General features: G+C 41.2%; 2 protein-coding genes across 2 annotated transcripts in view; both read right to left on the bottom strand.

The window, feature by feature from the left end:
- On the bottom strand, positions 1-5,094 carry LOC124268757. The gene is made up of 5 exons (XM_046703784.1): positions 4,931-5,094; positions 3,869-4,197; positions 2,760-2,865; positions 2,214-2,308; positions 1-1,087 (listed from the first exon to the last, which is right to left on the bottom strand). Exons 2-5 carry the CDS (start codon positions 4,061-4,063, stop codon positions 1,052-1,054), a joined length of 432 nt encoding a protein of 143 aa, XP_046559740.1. The 5' UTR covers positions 4,064-4,197; positions 4,931-5,094; the 3' UTR covers positions 1-1,051.
- Positions 5,095-13,172: 8,078 nt separating this feature from the next.
- Positions 13,173-17,703, bottom strand: part of LOC124268788 — a 40,749-nt gene continuing 36,218 nt past the window's right edge. The window contains exons 23-25 of the mRNA XM_046703810.1: positions 15,182-15,748; positions 14,368-14,558; positions 13,173-13,325 (exon numbers count right to left, since the gene is read on the bottom strand). Coding sequence (XP_046559766.1) covers positions 13,260-13,325; positions 14,368-14,558; positions 15,182-15,748 — 824 coding nt within the window. The 3' untranslated portion in view covers positions 13,173-13,259. The remainder of the gene's footprint in view (positions 13,326-14,367; positions 14,559-15,181; positions 15,749-17,703) is intronic.

The following is a 17,703-nucleotide window of genomic DNA, read 5'->3' as shown; positions in this document are numbered from 1 at the left end:
GGGAATTGATAAGTTTATCAAATGTGGGAAATTATAAAACAGATTATAAAACATTTCAAGTCAGATTATCTATATGATGCTGTATTACAAATGCAATGTACACATATGCAGATCATTCACAATACAGTGTACAGCATCCGGTGCAGATCACTTATAAACATAACATGGTACAAAGGTAAGTATTTACGAAATACCAATTCACTGGGAAATAATTTGTAAACAAATAATACAACGATATATTACAATATAATACATTGTGTACGTGTTAGTCGAACATAAAATACATATTTCAAAAATAGAATGGACATAGTGAAAAATATATTATAAAAATAGACACAAATATTTAAGTTACTAATTCGTACGTTAACCCATAACTGGTTAAGATCGGGTTCATGACAACCAGTGCCATGAGAAATAACCAGTCAGATGATGAGCAGGATACAGATCCCAGTACCTGGCAAGGACTGTGGTCGGGCTGGTTATCATTATAGATCATAGGGATCGATAATCGTAAACTAAATATCGATCGATTATCGATAAATATCGGAGACGTAACTTTGAGCAAAAATGCCAAAATGTCGGAAAGAAATGAATATATTTCACATCACTGGTGAGTTTTGACATGGTGTTGCATGGATGATAAATAAACAGCGTCCTGAACATAATTTATAATCAGACCATAAATAAAGTCTTTTGTATATTGTGTCTATTGTATAAACTTGAATTTTGTGTGAGAAAGTGAAAACTTTTCCATTTACAAAAGTAATATAACGAATTATCGATAAGACAATTTTGAATCGATAATCATCAATATTGTTTCCGATCGACTATATTTCCGATTATCGATCAGTTTAGCCAGCCCCAGCTTGTGGACCGTCACTGTCCATGATGTATATTGCAGTTTTCTACAAATGTTTCTACACAAATGGAAGACAGGAATGCCGCCAGTACACCAGCTCCATTTAGAAACAGTCAAGATGTCTCTGCATCAAAATGCCCTCTCCCTGTATTATTTGAACAAAGGGTCAAGTTCCTTCTCCGTGTAGTTCTTTCAGAAGAAGCCGGGGTTACAGCTGAATACTTGTAACTGAAATACAAAGGATGAGTTGGTTAACCTCTTTGTCTTTAAAACATATTTTTTAATTTTGAGTAGGGGTGCTACTTCTTCAGTCTTTTAACAAAGGGTCAAGTTCCCTCTTCGTGTTACTGATTCAGGAACCGGGGTTACAGATGAACACTTGTAACTGAAGCCCAAAGGGTAAGGCTTCCTTTTTCACTTTTTAAAAGAATATTTGGACGTGGTCTAAGAAAAGTCAAAATGCACTATTGAGTCATGGGAGTGTTTGGTCCATCACATGATCGTTTGGTTTGTTTAGCGTATGATAGGAATACTGCAGCGCAGCGTCAGGCAACAATCAAATTCTGTCATTTTCGGGTAGGTGCAGGGCCTGTTTGAAGGACGATAAAGGACAGTTATGGAACTTAATTAAATAATCACACACTTCCACGGCTTCTTTAAATGTACATTTTAGTTTTTTTAAATGGTTTACTTGAAAGTAGAGAGAGAATGAGAGATTGTCGAAAACTGTCAAGATTTGTAAAATTTAAAATCAAATTGAACATCTTTTTATCATTGAAGTGACATAGTTTTACCTTCATTTCAGAATCAGGATATACATGTACGTTCATGTGAACATTTAGATAATCTTAACTGCGAGGAAAATGAAAATTTTCACAACTGGATTCGACCGAAAATATACAAACCTCATTAGAACGTATGTAAGCTGAAAACTGACCCCGAAACACTGAACACTCGAGGTTCAAAAGACAACCAGAATATATCTGTATTAAATACATCACCGTCGATAACAGTTTCATTTTTTATTTTATTCTTAGTTGCGTTCAAACACAGGTGTATACCCTCACCTGCTCGACTGATTGCATACAGTTGTTTAGTTGAATTGTAATCCATTTTGACTATATCAGTGCGTGGTAGCTTGGTGCTTGAGGAAACCCCAAAGTGATGCAGGACAACTACGAGCTCGTTTATGGTACTTCTACATCTAGGAACATTATCGGGATGCGAACACATGATCTCAAGTGTCTAGTGGGACCAAGGGACACAACTCCGTACACGGTGCCTTCTAGACTGCCTGTTGGGCCATACAGCAGCAATGAAGACAATACTCACAACCTCCCATAAGAAAACTTACAGAATCTAAGGAGCCAATAAACCTCGATGCTGTTGCTGTTGACGACTCATCTGTGCCAAAATTCAAGCCACACTCAAGGATGTTGCAGTCAGAAGCTATGGGACAGAAAACATTGGTATTATAACCATATGTCAATGATCGTGTTATGCGACTGAAGTTCTAAGCATTCAAAGGTAGGTTAGAGACTAGATATGACACACACAGAAAAAGCGAATCTGAGATGGAGGTATAGGCGTACTCATACCCCATACTTAGGAATGCCTTGCACACGACCAACCCGGATGTGGGTTCAAGGACTTAGTGTGTCCTTAAACCTTGAAGGTGTTAAGTAAGGCTGGGCTATACAGGTATAGCCCATATTGATGCTATAGTTCAACTACCTTTATGTATATCTAATCTGGACACTAAAGGTGTTGGCAGGTAACCAAACTAGCTGGGACTGCCAATACGTCTTCGTTTAGTTTCACTGAGAATCCTGGGGTCTGATAATGTATGACCTTGATCGCCATGACCTACATGACCCACCTACCTCTCGCCAGGACCTACCATATATTTTTGAGATGTAGACATTAGATCCTGAGGTCAGCACTCCCGTCAGCTCTCGCCCATCGTACAGAATACTCACAGTCTTCCACTCTGTCCGTGCCATTCCCTGGAGGAGAGTAACAACAATGTCAGAGACACTGGTTCCAGTAAACACACCATTTATCATAGCAATTCCAGTAGCTGTCCTAGAGTATACCTGATTTGGCTTGAGTCTCACCCTGTTATTATTCATGTCACACTCTCACACAACTGATAAATCTCACGCCATACTTGGTTCATATGAAAAATAAAAATAAAAATCTGATTCTGGAGTTCCGTTTCGGTCTGAATATATCGTTTTCAGCGGATTTTCTGAGAAAGGAATTTGAATTATTCTTTGGCTTCGAGGGGTGCTTCCTCTCTTTTTAGTTGAGCCATAGGTACAGCGAAAAGAGGGTCAAGCCTTTTACACATGGTATTATTACAAAGAACCCGTCATACAAATCTTGCTCAATATATTGCTTGGTCATGGCTGCAATACTAGAAACTCTTTTAAACTTTTTAACGGTATTTGGAGAACATTACATAATTTGACGCATTATTGATATTTTGACTTTTACTATTCATGTATTTCTTCAGTTAAACAATTGATTTTCCTTTCAACAAATTATGTGTAGTGATTAGAGCGTCCGCCCGGAGAGCGGAAGGTCGCGGGTTCGATCCCCGACCGCGTCATACCAAAAGACGTTAAAATATGGTACTTGTTGGTCCCTGCCTGGCACTCGGCATTAAGGACTGGTCGGCTCGGAGTCAGTATAATGTGTCTGAGTGGGGTATTCATACTTCACTGAGGCATGGTATCTCAATGGGCTAGCACTATAAAACCAGCTTCAGTCTGGGTTAGTACAAGCAGCACACACACGCATGCACGTCGTCATATCAGCGAAATATTCTCAAGCACGACGTTAAACCCAATTCCACCTCCTTCAACAAATTATAGAGTCAGAGTTATAGGACAGCATTTAGACCGAGACGTACACGACTCTACTGGTACCGACTAACTGAACAATTTAGGGACCTTTTAGAGAAGTACAAACTATAAGGGGAAGAGGATGAGTCAGTCAGCTTACCTGAGTATATAGAGTCATCTTAGTGACCTCCCCATACCACGACCATATATGGAAGTGTACGCCATCATCATCAGTAGTGATGAGGAGACTGTTGCCCTTCTTGCAGTTGCTGCTGCTGAGCAGGACTTTACTGCTTGATGGGGCAGCGGTTTCCTTGAAGCGGAACCGCACTGCTACTGGCTTGTTGATTGTCATCTTCACGTCGAGGTAGATGCGGCTGTTGGTGTCAATGTTGGCAATACCTGCGTTGATGGCGACGTTGGTTGCAGTCAGCCAAGATCTTGTGGTACTAGAGATGAAGTCCAGTGCATGACTAGGGCTACAGGTTTCTGTAAATGGTTGGAAAATATAGTTACGATACTTATGAGTGACGTCTACACTATAACCTCCATGTCCCCGTTCCCAACCATACCTGACTCGCGTTTCATCTATCCCATCCTTCTCGATCCCATTCAGCCCCTGCTACAAGGGCACACACTCCACATCCGTCTCCTTTCCTTTCTTCTTCTCTCCAAACTCTCACCAACTTACCAGCTGTCTATTCCACCCGCCCCAGTTTCCCCATTTCCCGCCCGCCTCAGCCGCTCCTAGTTCTCAGCTCCCACCAGCTCTATGTTTACAGCTCTCAACCCTCAGTAATTCGCAATATCCAGTTCCCCATCCCAGCCGCTTAAAGCTCTCTAGTCATTACCCAACCCACCAGCCCCACTGGTGAAAAACACATCCAACACTGCTCTCCACCCTCGCGTACAAGTTCCTTGCTACCTGCACATTCCCATTTTTTAGCTTTTATACTGCACATAATTATGCCCCGTTCCGCAACCTGTCAACTGTACCCAGCTCACTAGAATCAGGTGGTCAGACACACGGGTCATCGTATCCCAATTGTGTAGATCGGTGCTCGTGATAATAATCACTGAATTATCTGGTCCAGATTCGATTACTTACAGACCGCCGCCCATAGCTGAAATATTGCTGAGTGCGACGTTATCATACACGTCCCATAAAAACTCCTCAAGTCACCCCATCCCTCATTGCTAGTATACGACTGAGTGTATATACCCCTTGATTGGTCGTTACAACCACAGTCGAGGATGTCGAAGTATGTTCCTGTTGTACACGATGCCGTCTGCCAACCGAATGAACCAGCGTTTAAGTGGTATGACCTCGAAACATCAACGTAGTCGGGTCGCTTGTTGCAAACCTCTAAAACGAAATGAAATGAAGGAGGATTATATTTTTATTTAATGTGACGGTATTCTTCTAGAGTTAAACCAAGATGAAGACCTAAGCGCCACCTTTCCTTTTTTTATTTCTGTTATATAATCTATAAACCAGCAGAGGCCCTGACAATACACAATGCTTCTGGAAATCTTTGTTCGGGGGGCGGTGGGGTAGCCTAGTGGTTAAAGCGTTCGCTCGTCACGCCGAAGATCCGGGTTCGATTCCCCACATGGGCACATTGTGGTGTCCCCCGCCGTGATATTGCTGGAATATTGCTAAAGGCGGTGTAAAACCATACTCACTCACTCCCTTTGTTCAGGTGTATGATCAACTAGAAATATTTTACGTCCGTTTCATTAGGTTCTTCGAACGTATTTTTGGAGACACACAACAGTTGATAAATGTTGTTAAGGATTTTTTTTAAAGAAAATTCATCGGGTTTGAGTTGAAACCATAGCACTGTAACATTTGTTACATTTGAGATTACACTTTGTCAGGAAAGTACCGTTTCTAGTACATCTGTTAGGTTCACATACTCCCAGAGTCAGCCATCTAACCATTAGCAACCTGACCAACTCAGTCGACGTGGGTGGCTGACGTTGTATGCTGGTGATTAGGTGTCTGACTCTGAGAGTACTAGAAACGGTACTTTCATGACAAGGAAAGATCCTAAATGACATGTTACATTTGACCACTTTCTAAATGGCATTGTGTGTTCATAACATGTTGATAAATGTTCTTGATTATTTTGTTTATAAGACACCGCCATCGGGTTTGGTTACACAGCGTAAACATTCAAGTGATGGATAATAGGGTGCTCAGCCATACTCTAGTTGCCGACATGCTCTGCGTCACCTTTCTCGGTGACGGCCATTGAATTCGCTTTATACCGCGACTTGGGCATTGCCTCACTATACGCTGTCCCGATAAGGTTTGCATTCTTTCTGGTACGTCGTGAATATAGAGATTTTTAAATGTGCATGAAATACTTTTCCTCGTCTTGTGTTATGAATGTAAACACTCAACGTTGGGAATAGCACTTGGGGGTTTGCCCTTTAGCGTGAGGCACACCGCTGTGTTTACATTTCAACCTCGTGAGCATTTTTATCTTTTCTATGTTGTCTCGACAAATGTGCATATGTCATTGATCCTTTTGATATGGGGAATCTCACAGGAATGCATGCATATTAACACATTAGGTGTCAATGCTGTGAACTATACTACTGTATTGACCAATGCTGTAAGTATCAGGACTGTATTAACACATTAGGTGTCAATGCTGTGAACTATAATACTGTATTGACCAATGCTGTAAGTATCAGGACTGTATTAACACATTAGGTGTCAATGCTGTGAGCATTAATACTGTATTGACCAATACTGTAAGTATCAGGACTGTATTAGACCAACGCTGTAAGTAGGACTGTATTAACATTAGGTGTCAATGCTGTGAGCATTAATACTGTATTGACCAACGCTGTAAGTATCAGGACTGTATTAACACATTAGGTGTCAATGCTGTGAGCATATATACTGTATTGACCAATGCTGTAAGTATCAGGACTGTATTAACACATTAGGTGTCAATGCTGCACACTGGATATATTTGTCACAGTCAGTTGGGTGATAACGATATCCAACATCGTCCCGTCTCTGAGCACTGTCACACAAGCCTGTTGCTGGAAAAAAGACCGTATCCATCAATTATCAATACTACTCATGTACCAAAATTATCGTCCAGGAACATATGGCTTATAAGAAACGAAAGACACCATGAATGTATGTATAAAACTAATTTCATGAAAATTCTGTTACCATTTCCGGGCGAGACCGAAGTAATATACTGCATCTAATACAAGGATCAGTATAATACGGGCAGAACTGTGATCACATACAAAACGTAATGGCAAGCTGTAATAAGAGCATACATCATCTTCTAACACAACTGTCAATAATGACGCACCAGTTTTACATTGTCACCCCTCACCTCACTTCCGGTTGGAATAAGACTGTCACATAATTTAAATAATTCTGTCAGTGAACTCAACTCCAGTGGCAATATGAACTAATGACGTATAGTCCCTGGAAATAAACTTATGAACGACCGGCATCGTCAGCCTAGAAGATCGCACTGACGTTTGGGCTGGCTAAAATGATCGAGATTCGGAAATATCGTCGATAAAAAAATATTATTAATGAATATCGTTTGTGTTTATACTGTCTTTTACCGGGTAGTTTATTCATGTTTTAGAATGATATATTTATAAATAAGGGTCAAACTTACTTGTACAAGGTCCAAGCAGACAGTTTTCTGTTCTGGTTTCAGAGGAGGATCCGTTACAACCTGATCCGCCATTCGCTGGGGCAGGGTTTGTGCAGGATCTGGCCCTGGTGAAGACCTTCTGTGCAGACGCACCGCATGTCTGGGAACACGACGGGACGTCCCATGCACTCCAGGGTGAGAAGCCACCATGAACTGGAAATAATTGTTATGTCACCTTAATGTATACACTACACACGTCCAACTTATATAACGATCTTAGGAATCGAGCTCAATCACGTTAAAGACGAGAAGGAGTTTAACTGATGGTGGCGATGGGCAACGAAGAACACTTATTTTCAATTCTTAATGTTTGTAGTGTCACCTATTTTCGCCGATTATTTTCGGCGATCCATTCACGTCATTTTAAAGACTATTTTGCCTATTACGTCCAATAACATCTGTTTCGACTCCTGCCAGAAAACTGTTATCTGATGTCAACACACATAGAGTGAGTGAGTTTAGTTTTACGCCGCACTCAGCAATATTCCAGCTATATGGCGGCGTCAACACACATAGAAATTATTTATAACGTTTTACAATAGGTTGGTGTTTGTATGTTTTGTTGTTTGACGCCGCACGCAATATTCCAGCTGTATGTCAGCGGTCTGTAAATAATCGGATTTGGATCAAACAATCCCGTGATTGATATTATGAACACCGATCTACGCAATAGGGTGGAGAATGAATATTGCTTCAAAGAGAGTATTATATCAGTATCATGACCTCGGGCAATAGGACTGGCACCCTGGTTTAGAGGTAAGGGCAAATCCATTTAGAGATAACATGTTGTTATCGGTGATGTTGTGAGCACCGGATCGTCGGTGGAAGTTCCAGGTTTTATGTTGGAAATTGTACAATATCGGAAACCAATTTCTGTTTACAAAATGTTTACAACTGGCAAATATTACTCATACGTCACAACTTTCTACTAATTATAAATACGTCACAAATAAATACACTGACTTTAGTTAGATACAGCAGCATGTTTTCTAAATGCGAACATTGAGATGATCTCAATGCCTCCAGAAGTGAAAACATTTCTCTGAACTTAACTCCATCTTACCAACACCTGCCAGGACTTTGAGATATCCAAATGTATTCCCTCTTCCGTAGACATAGATGTACATTCCCTCGTCCGCCGTGGTGGCACCAGTAATGGTAAGTCTGTGACGAAGTCCCGACACGGAATACTTGGTTCTATCAGTGTCTGGCACTGGCACGTTCTGCTTGTACCACGCGCCTTGTTGTTGGCTCTGAGAGAACGTCACCTCGAGAGTTACCGTAGCTCCCACTGTAGTAGTGACGTTGTTCTGTAGTTGTTGGACATCATCTAAAATAACCAGTGGAACATAAAATGATGTGCTTGTAAAACTACCAGACAATCCAGTGATCAGCATCATGAGCATCCTCCTACGCAATTGGGAACCGATGACAAGTGTCAACCAGGTCAGCGAGCCTGACCACCCGATCCCGTTAGTCGCCTCTTACGACAAGCATTGGTTGCTGAAGATCTAACCCGGATCTTCACGGTTGGTAAAACTATGTACTTTCGTCAGAAGAAGACATTAACCTGCGGGTAGTATACAGAAACTACGCATATATCGAACACTGGATATAACGAACTGTCTCCTTTATTCTGTCCAAGCCGAGTGTAACGACTAAAATTGAGGGTCCATTGACTTCGTTATAACCTCGGTTTTGTGTATATAGTGTACGAATTCTAATTTGAGAGATTATATATCAGGTTTTGAGTTAAAAGTGACATATCGAAATTAGCATTCTCCATGACATTCTGCAATATAACGCCATTCATCATGTTTATACACCCGACATGTATTCTATCATCCGCATCGTATCCCAAATGCGTAGATAGATGCTCATGTTGTTGATCACTGGTTTGTCTGATCAGACTCGATTGTTACAGACCGCCGCAATCATGGAATAAACCGAAACACTCACTCATTATCACTTGTTGTTCAAATCATAACAAACCGAAACACGAGTCTTACTAACAATGACCTAAGTTTCAGCCGATCCGAATTTTCTCGTGTCAAAGTAAAAGAGACATTGCAAACAACTATGATTAGAATGGATTCCAATTTCTTGTTTCATAAGTAATTGGTATTTACAAATTAATTTTAAATTTAAATTTAAAAAATCGTATTTCTATATTTTATGTCGCGGTTTAGGCAGCATGTCGTTAACTAAGACGTCACAGACTGCCCCTGTTTGAAGCGGTCGTACAATGATTCACAATTCATCTGGCTCACTGTTTGCACCTGTTATGTGTTCTTTGTGCTTATTCAGTGTAATTTTGTAACGTACAATGTGATTGATAAAATATCAAGTCCGTACCAGACCGCCAAACTGTTCGTTTTGAGATTTCCACGATTTCCAGATTTCCGTTTGTCAGAGCAAGCTGAACGACGTGTTTGCAAGGATTGGGAGTGTAATGTTGCAATATACAAGTGATTTAAGGTATCAAATGATACTGATTAATATCTATATATCCAGTTGAATGAGTTGGTCTCAAAATTCTGGACTGGTTATTGTACTAAGTTGCGCAATAGGACGGAACTCAGTCAACAGGAAACGAGACCATTGTGTAAACAATGATCTGACTTGACACTTGTATATACGACAGATTCTACATACCGCTGCACAAACACCCCTACAAACAAGGATTATCTCCCCATTTACAGACATACTGTATGGTTCATATATAACCACCGCTTTCATACCAACTTACATTTGTACGAGGATACCTTATGCAACGGTCTCTTGATTTGCACCCTTAAATTTCTTATTTGTGCCTTTCAATTATTAAATTGAAAAATAACATCTCTCAAACATTTCCGACATGAAAATTCAAACAGATATTCCTATATATGCTGTTCTTTGTGATATGGCTAGAATATTGTTGGCAGCAACTACAGCAATCAATCACTATCCTGGGTCCTTGTATTCTACATGTAATCATCTTATAGCACTGAAGAAGAAAGTACACAATATTGCACTATCCACATACAATATGTAGCATCGGACAAAAAAATACCACCTTCACACACCTGAAAGTTGCATTGCACATCAACGTATAATATTCACTATAGGCAAAAACTTCAACCTTCACACACCTGGATGTTGCACACTTGTCATTGAACTATCCACGTATAATATTCACCATAAGGTAAAAACACCAACCTTCACACACCTGGATGTTGCACACTTGTCATTGAACTATCCACGTATAATATTCACCATAAGGTAAAAACACCAACCTTCACACACCTGGATGTTGCACACTTGCCATTGCACTATCAACGTATAATATTCACCATAAGGTAAAAACACCAACCTTCACACACCTGGATGTTGCACACTTGTCATTGAACTATCAACGTATAATATTCACCATAAGGTAAAAACACCAACCTTCACACACCTGGATGTTGCACACTTGTCATTGAACTATCCACGTATACTATTCACCATAAGGTAAAAACACCAACCTTCACACACCTGGATGTTGCACACTTGCCATTGCACTATCAACGTATACTATTCACCATAAGGTAAAAACACCAACCTTCACACCCTGGATGTTGCACACTTGTCATTGAACTATCCACGTATAATATTCACCATAAAGGTAAAAACACCAACCTTCACACACCTGGATGTTGCACACTTGTCATTGAACTATCCACGTATACTATTCACCATAAAGGTAAAAACACCAACCTTCACACACCTGGATGTTGCACACTTGCCATTGCACTATCAACGTATAATATTCACCATAAGGTAAAAACACCAACCTTCACACACCTGGATGTTGCACACTTGTCATTGAACTATCAACGTATCATATTCACCATAAGGTAAAAACACCAACCTTCACACACCTGGAAGTTGCACACTTGTCATTGAACTATCCACGTATAATATTCACCATAAGGTAAAAACACCAACCTTCACACACCTGGATGTTGCACACTTGTCATTGAACTATCCACGTATAATATTCACCATAAGGTAAAACACCAACCTTCACACACCTGGATGTTGCACACTTGTCATTGAACTATCCACGTATAATATTCACCATAAGGTAAAAACACCAACCTTCACACACCTGGATGTTGCACACTTGCCATTGCACTATCAACGTATAATATTCACCATAAGGTAAAAACACCAACCTTCACACACCTGGATGTTGCACACTTGTCATTGAACTATCCACGTATAATATTCACCATAAGGTAAAAACACCAACCTTCACACACCTGGATGTTGCACACTTGTCATTGAACTATCCACGTATAATATTCACCATAAGGTAAAAACACCAACCTTCACACACCTGGATGTTGCACACTTGTCATTGAACTATCCACGTATACTATTCACCATAAGGTAAAAACACCAACCTTCACATACCTGAATGTTGCACACTCGCAATTGCACATCAACGTATAATATTCATCAAAAGGCAAAAACTCCAACCTTCACACACCTGAATGTTGCACATCTGTCATTGCACTATCAACGTATAATATTCATCATAAGGCAAAAACTCCAACCTTCACACACCTGAATGTTGCACATTTGCCATTGCACTATCAACGTATAATATGCACTACGGGGCACTGTACTACAGACTCAAACGTACGACGATTACTTGCTGGAATGTTGCAAATTTCTTACTACCCTATCAGAGTATACGATACACTACCGAAGAAAAATTCCTACCTCCACACGCCGGAACGTTGCACAACTCGGTCCTGTCCTCCTGGTTGACGCCACTACAGTCGGCACCGTTGAACTGTGGGACGGGAGTGTCACAGTTCCGGGTCCTTCGCAACATCCTCGTGACGTTGGTCCCGCACGTGGCGGAGCACTCGGTAGGACTCCAAGCACTCCATGGTCCGTATCCCCCGTTCACTGCACGTGACAACATCACCAATATATATATCGGGTCCACAGTTGCCACATAGTTTTTCAGTTCTAAATCGTGTCGACTTAATTATGCTTCTTGGTTACCCGGGAAGATCCGGGTTAGAATTGATCTTCATTAACCCATGCTTGTCGTAAAAGGCGACTGGCGGGATCGTGTGGTCAAGCTCGTTGACTTGGTTGACACATGTCATCGGTTCCCAGTTGTGCAGATCGATGCTCATGCTGTTGATCACTGGATTGTCTGGTCCAGCTCTATGACGGTGTACTCTTTTGAGTGACGTTTAACTCAACTCACTCACTCACTCCCCGACATTACTGACATAATTGTATTGCGTTTGAAAGTGCGTCAAACATTCTGCTCTCTGCATTCTACAAACAAACACATTCCCCTGTACGCACACTAGAATCACCTTGTACACATTTCAGACAGCTATGCAGGGGTGGAAATAACCCATTGCCCAACGCCCGGGTCCAGTGTTTTTTTCTGTCGGGCAAGCAAATTTGTATATCACACTGTACCGGTGTCCAGTTGATATTCCAATGTTAATTATGTTGTTTATTTAAAAAAATCAACAAGAAAACGTCCGGTATAGTGGAAAAATTATTCAGGGCAGGTGATTTTACACGTGCCACTGTACCGGAGTACACTAGCAATTTTAAAGTTATTTCCACCCCTGCTATAACACTATAGAAACTGAATCGGAACCTAACTTCATTAATCTATAATTAAAACATCCTCTTGTGTTTGTTGTTTACCTGGGCACCGGGGTACATTACACCTCCCTCGTGAAAATTCTTGATACGCCCCATCACAGACTCGTCCTCCATACTGTGGGGAGGGATTGGTGCAAGTCCGGTTCCTTGTCGTCACCCCGGTCACATCTAACCCGCAACTCTCTGTGCATACTGGACTTGACCATTGGGTCCACTCCGAGAAGCCTCCATCGACTGGAACCAGATACTTAGCAACTGACCATTCTGAAACGCTTTGCAAGCGTCTGACCTTCAATGTCAGTGTCGGTGTAATTAGAAACAGGCCCATCTACATGTATGGGGGCAGTTCAGAGAGTACTTCTACTGCGGTTGGGTCCAAATCTGATCTTACACCAGTACCAGTAAATAAGTGAATATCTCACATTAGTGGTATGGAGTAATTGACTAGAGCAGGATATATTTCTGTCTTGAATTTCATTTGTTCAAAAGGGAAAAAACACAGTAAAATATTCTACTGTTTCTATTATATCGATTCGTCACGATATGGCTGAGATATTGCCGATGTGACGTTAAATATTAACTCACAGACTCTATTATATCGAGTTGAGCGTATGTCGGTGGTATTTTGCGCCGCTTTTGGCGGTATTAAAGCAAGATCACTTCACATATTGAAACCACCTGGAGCATCGGTACCTAGTGTCAACCAAGCTGCCTAGTATCACTATTGGCAACATCGTTATATATCAATAGAGCACTAAAATTGAAATTGTTAAACAAATTATTTGAAATAATAATGCCAACTTACAAAACTCCATTTGCCTGACGGATGTTGGCTTTCCTCTTTTTTTAATACAAAATCATTTGACTGTACATCTAGCAATATCCTGAATGGATATTTCATTAGACATAAGACTCAATTATGTTCAAATTATGAAATGTTTATATTCTACTTTTTCGAACGTTTTGCCCACGCCTAAGGCAGATCTCTACTCTCTATCAACCCACACCACCTGCGCCACCTCGAACATTTACCCCATCCCCATTTCGTCTGAATAAAAAGCAAATAATGTTCATTTGTAACCGGAAATATATCAATTCTAACTCATTTTCAGCCACATCTTGACAATGCCGAGCACACCAAAACTGAATATTTAACGACTGTTACCGAAGACCGTCTGATAAGTATAACCTAACTGGCATTTTGCCACATGAATAAACGATAACCAATCCTATTTTCATTCCGCAAGATGCTAAAGAATGTCTATATGTTGCCTACTTGGGCATCTGGGCACTTGACAAACCCTGGGGGATGTCTCCTCCGCAGGTCCCACACAGGGGGGAGGCCGCCGTTCTGGGGTGTAGGAGAAGTGCATGCCCGTGTTCTCCGAGCGTCCGCCACGGCGTTGAATCCACAACTTGGACAAGAATCATGGGTCCAAGGTATCCATGACGACCAGCCTCCATCCACTGCATCATAAATTATGATATTATGTTACACTTCCTGTATTGAACATATTGTACAATGTGTCCCTTTGGATTCGTAACAGTGCACCCGTGGAGATCAGGGTTAGAATTGGCCTTCAGTAACACATGCTTGACGTGAGAGGCGACTAACGGGCGACTTCATTGACGCATGTCATTGTATCCCAATTGCGTAGATAGATTCTCATGATATTGATCATTGGATTCTCTGAGTGGATTATTTATAGACCGCGGCCATACAGCTGGAATATTGCTGTGCGGCTTTAAACCCATGCCTTCAAATCCAGACAAACATGGGTTGATGAAGATCAGTTTCAACGAAGACCTTCACGTGTGCCGAGTATCACAATGCAAGGAACGATTAAGGTGTATAAACTTAGAATTGCCCTTACATGTGAAATGGGTGTGTGATATGTAAATCCATGTGCATGACAACTCTTGCATGGAATAATTCATGGACTCTACAGTGTATTTATGCACAGACTGTGAAAGTTATTACATGACTGTATTTTGGGCCAACGGCCTTGGTACTGGAATAAAATGTCTGTCTGTCTGTCTATAAAGAACAATGTCAAGTGTCAGGGCAATTAACGAGGGAAAATTCCTACCATTGATGTTGCATATCCCATCCATGAGATTAAATCCATTACGAAACGCTGTCATGTCGTCGTATTCAACTACGCGAGCGGCATCGGTGGCGACAGCAGCGAGATCAGCTTTAAATCTGTTGTAGAGAAAGGACACTGACTTGTAGAACCCAATGATGCCCAAGGCTTTGACGTTGATTCCGGCCTGACGCGCTGCCGTCCCAGCCAACTCTGTTTCTGTCGGGGAGCTAGTTGTGGAACCCAGGATTGCCAAAATGTGCTTCGGTGTTGTCACCCGATCTGCGGTTAGAAGATTGCGCGCCTCATCCAGTCCAAGATTCAGGTACGTTGCACCTCCTGGCTGAGAAATGGAATCAATTTGCATCCGCAGAGAGGCAAAGTTTGAGCTGAGTTGAATAATGGCTGACACGTTGTTGCCATACACTACCATACCGAATCTAAGCACACCCAGCTGTTGCAAGGCGTTGTTGATTTGTTGTTTCAGGATTTCTTTGATCCCATCAAAGTCTGTTGCCGTTATAACAAACTGCGACCCATCAAGGAGAACAACGACATCTGCCGGACAATCTGCAAAATCATTATGAAAAAGAAATTTGTAAAATGAGTGAGCGACTCAGTCATAATACAGGCGTAGGCATCATACTGACGCGGTCATCATATTGATTCAGGCGTCATACTGGCAAAGAAATCATACTGACGCAGTCACTATACTGACGCACTGTCACTCATACTGACGCAGTCATCATTGCACTGATGAAGGCATCATACTGACGCAGTCATCATACTGACACGGTCATGATACTGATGCAGTCATGATATTGACGCAGTCATCATACTGACACGGTCATCATACTGAGACGGTAATCATACTGACGCAGTCATCATACTGACACGGTCATGATACTGATGCAGTCATGATATTCGCACAGTCACCATACTGATACGGTCAATATACTGACAGAGGCATCATATTGACGCAGTCATCATACTGAGACGGTCAATATACTGACAGAGGCATCATATTGACGCAGTCATCATACTGAGACGGTCATCATACTGACGCGGTCATCATACTGACACGTTCATCATGCTGACGCGATTAGCATATATATCAAGTGACAAACCCTTTTCACATCCATAAAATACCTTATAAAAGTCGACTGTACCATTCCGACATTAATGTGACCATGTGTTCACGAACCATGATCAAATAGTGATGGAACCAGGTGTTCACGAACCTGTATCAAAAAGTGATGGAACCAGGTGTTCACGAACCTCTATCTTATAGTAATGGACCCAGGTGTTCACGAACCTCTATCAAGTAGTGATGGAACCAGGTGTTCACGAACCTCTGTCGTATAGTGATGGAACCATGTGTTCATGAAAGTCTATCTTATAGTAATGGAACAAGGTGTTAACGAACCTCTGTCGTATAGTGATGGAACCATGTGTTCATGAAAGTCTATCTTATAGTAATGGAACAAGGTGTTAACGAACCTCTGTCTCATAGTGATGGAACCAGGTGTTCATGAACCTCTGTCTCATAGTGATGGAACCAGGTGTTCATGAACCTCTGTCTCATAGTGATGGAACCAGGTGTTCACGAACCTCTGTCTCAAAGTGATGGAACCAGGTGTTCATGAACCTCTATCAAATAGTAATTGAACCAGGTGTTCACGAAAAGGTGAGAGTATCCTGAGTAAACCTCTGCAAAGACTAGTCCGATAAATAAAAATTCGGGAACGTTTTTGTTCAAGTCAAATAAGTGAGTGAGTTAAAATTTATCGTCACACCGGCAATATTTCAGCCATATCGTGACGAGAAAAACATAGTATGTACAAGTGAAAATAAGGACTTGGTTGGACATCATTTTCGTTACTGAGGCGTAAATTTATATCCTCAATATGTCTACCATAAAACCGTTTGAAATTGTAATTGAGGCCTTGAATGTTGTAACCTCAATCGAGCAACTTGAGCAATGAGCATGACGCTCTTTGAAACCTTGGTAGAAAGAGCATGTGCGATTGTACTGCCACAGATCTATTTCATGGCACACTGTTTTGACATGGTGGTATCTTTCAAGTTGATAGCTTTTCGACTACGTCATTAGTTGGTCATCTCGTTAGGGTAATGTAGACAGCTTCCCACTGTGTCGCAACAATCAGTGTTATGGCATTTAAACCTTAATTGGTTGTCCTCTCCACCGTGTCTGCCTTCACATCAATTAGTTGAGGGCAATGCTGTTGTTTCTTTCTCCCTCCATTGTTGTCACTTCGTCTGTCCTTTTTTGTCTATAACTATATCACTGTCGGGTACAGTGTACGAAATATGTGCACGTTAAATCTCTAAATCATCATCATCATCATCATCATCATTGTCCGGCAGTCTGGTATTCCGTCTACACCTGTATGTACGGCCGTGAGTAGGACAAACCTGCTTTCTGGTCTTGTCCAGCAGTAAAGTTATCATAATAATTTCTTAATGTAATCTGTTTGTTGTATAAAGAAGTTTGAGCCTGCGTA

This window comes from Haliotis rubra, unplaced genomic scaffold, assembly GCF_003918875.1.
Source record: "Haliotis rubra isolate DU_JTF1 unplaced genomic scaffold, ASM391887v1 Scf14, whole genome shotgun sequence".
NCBI lineage: Eukaryota > Metazoa > Mollusca > Gastropoda > Lepetellida > Haliotidae > Haliotis > Haliotis rubra.
The sequence above is the reverse complement of the archived record's forward strand: the minus strand, read 5'-3'. Positions and strand labels throughout refer to the sequence as shown.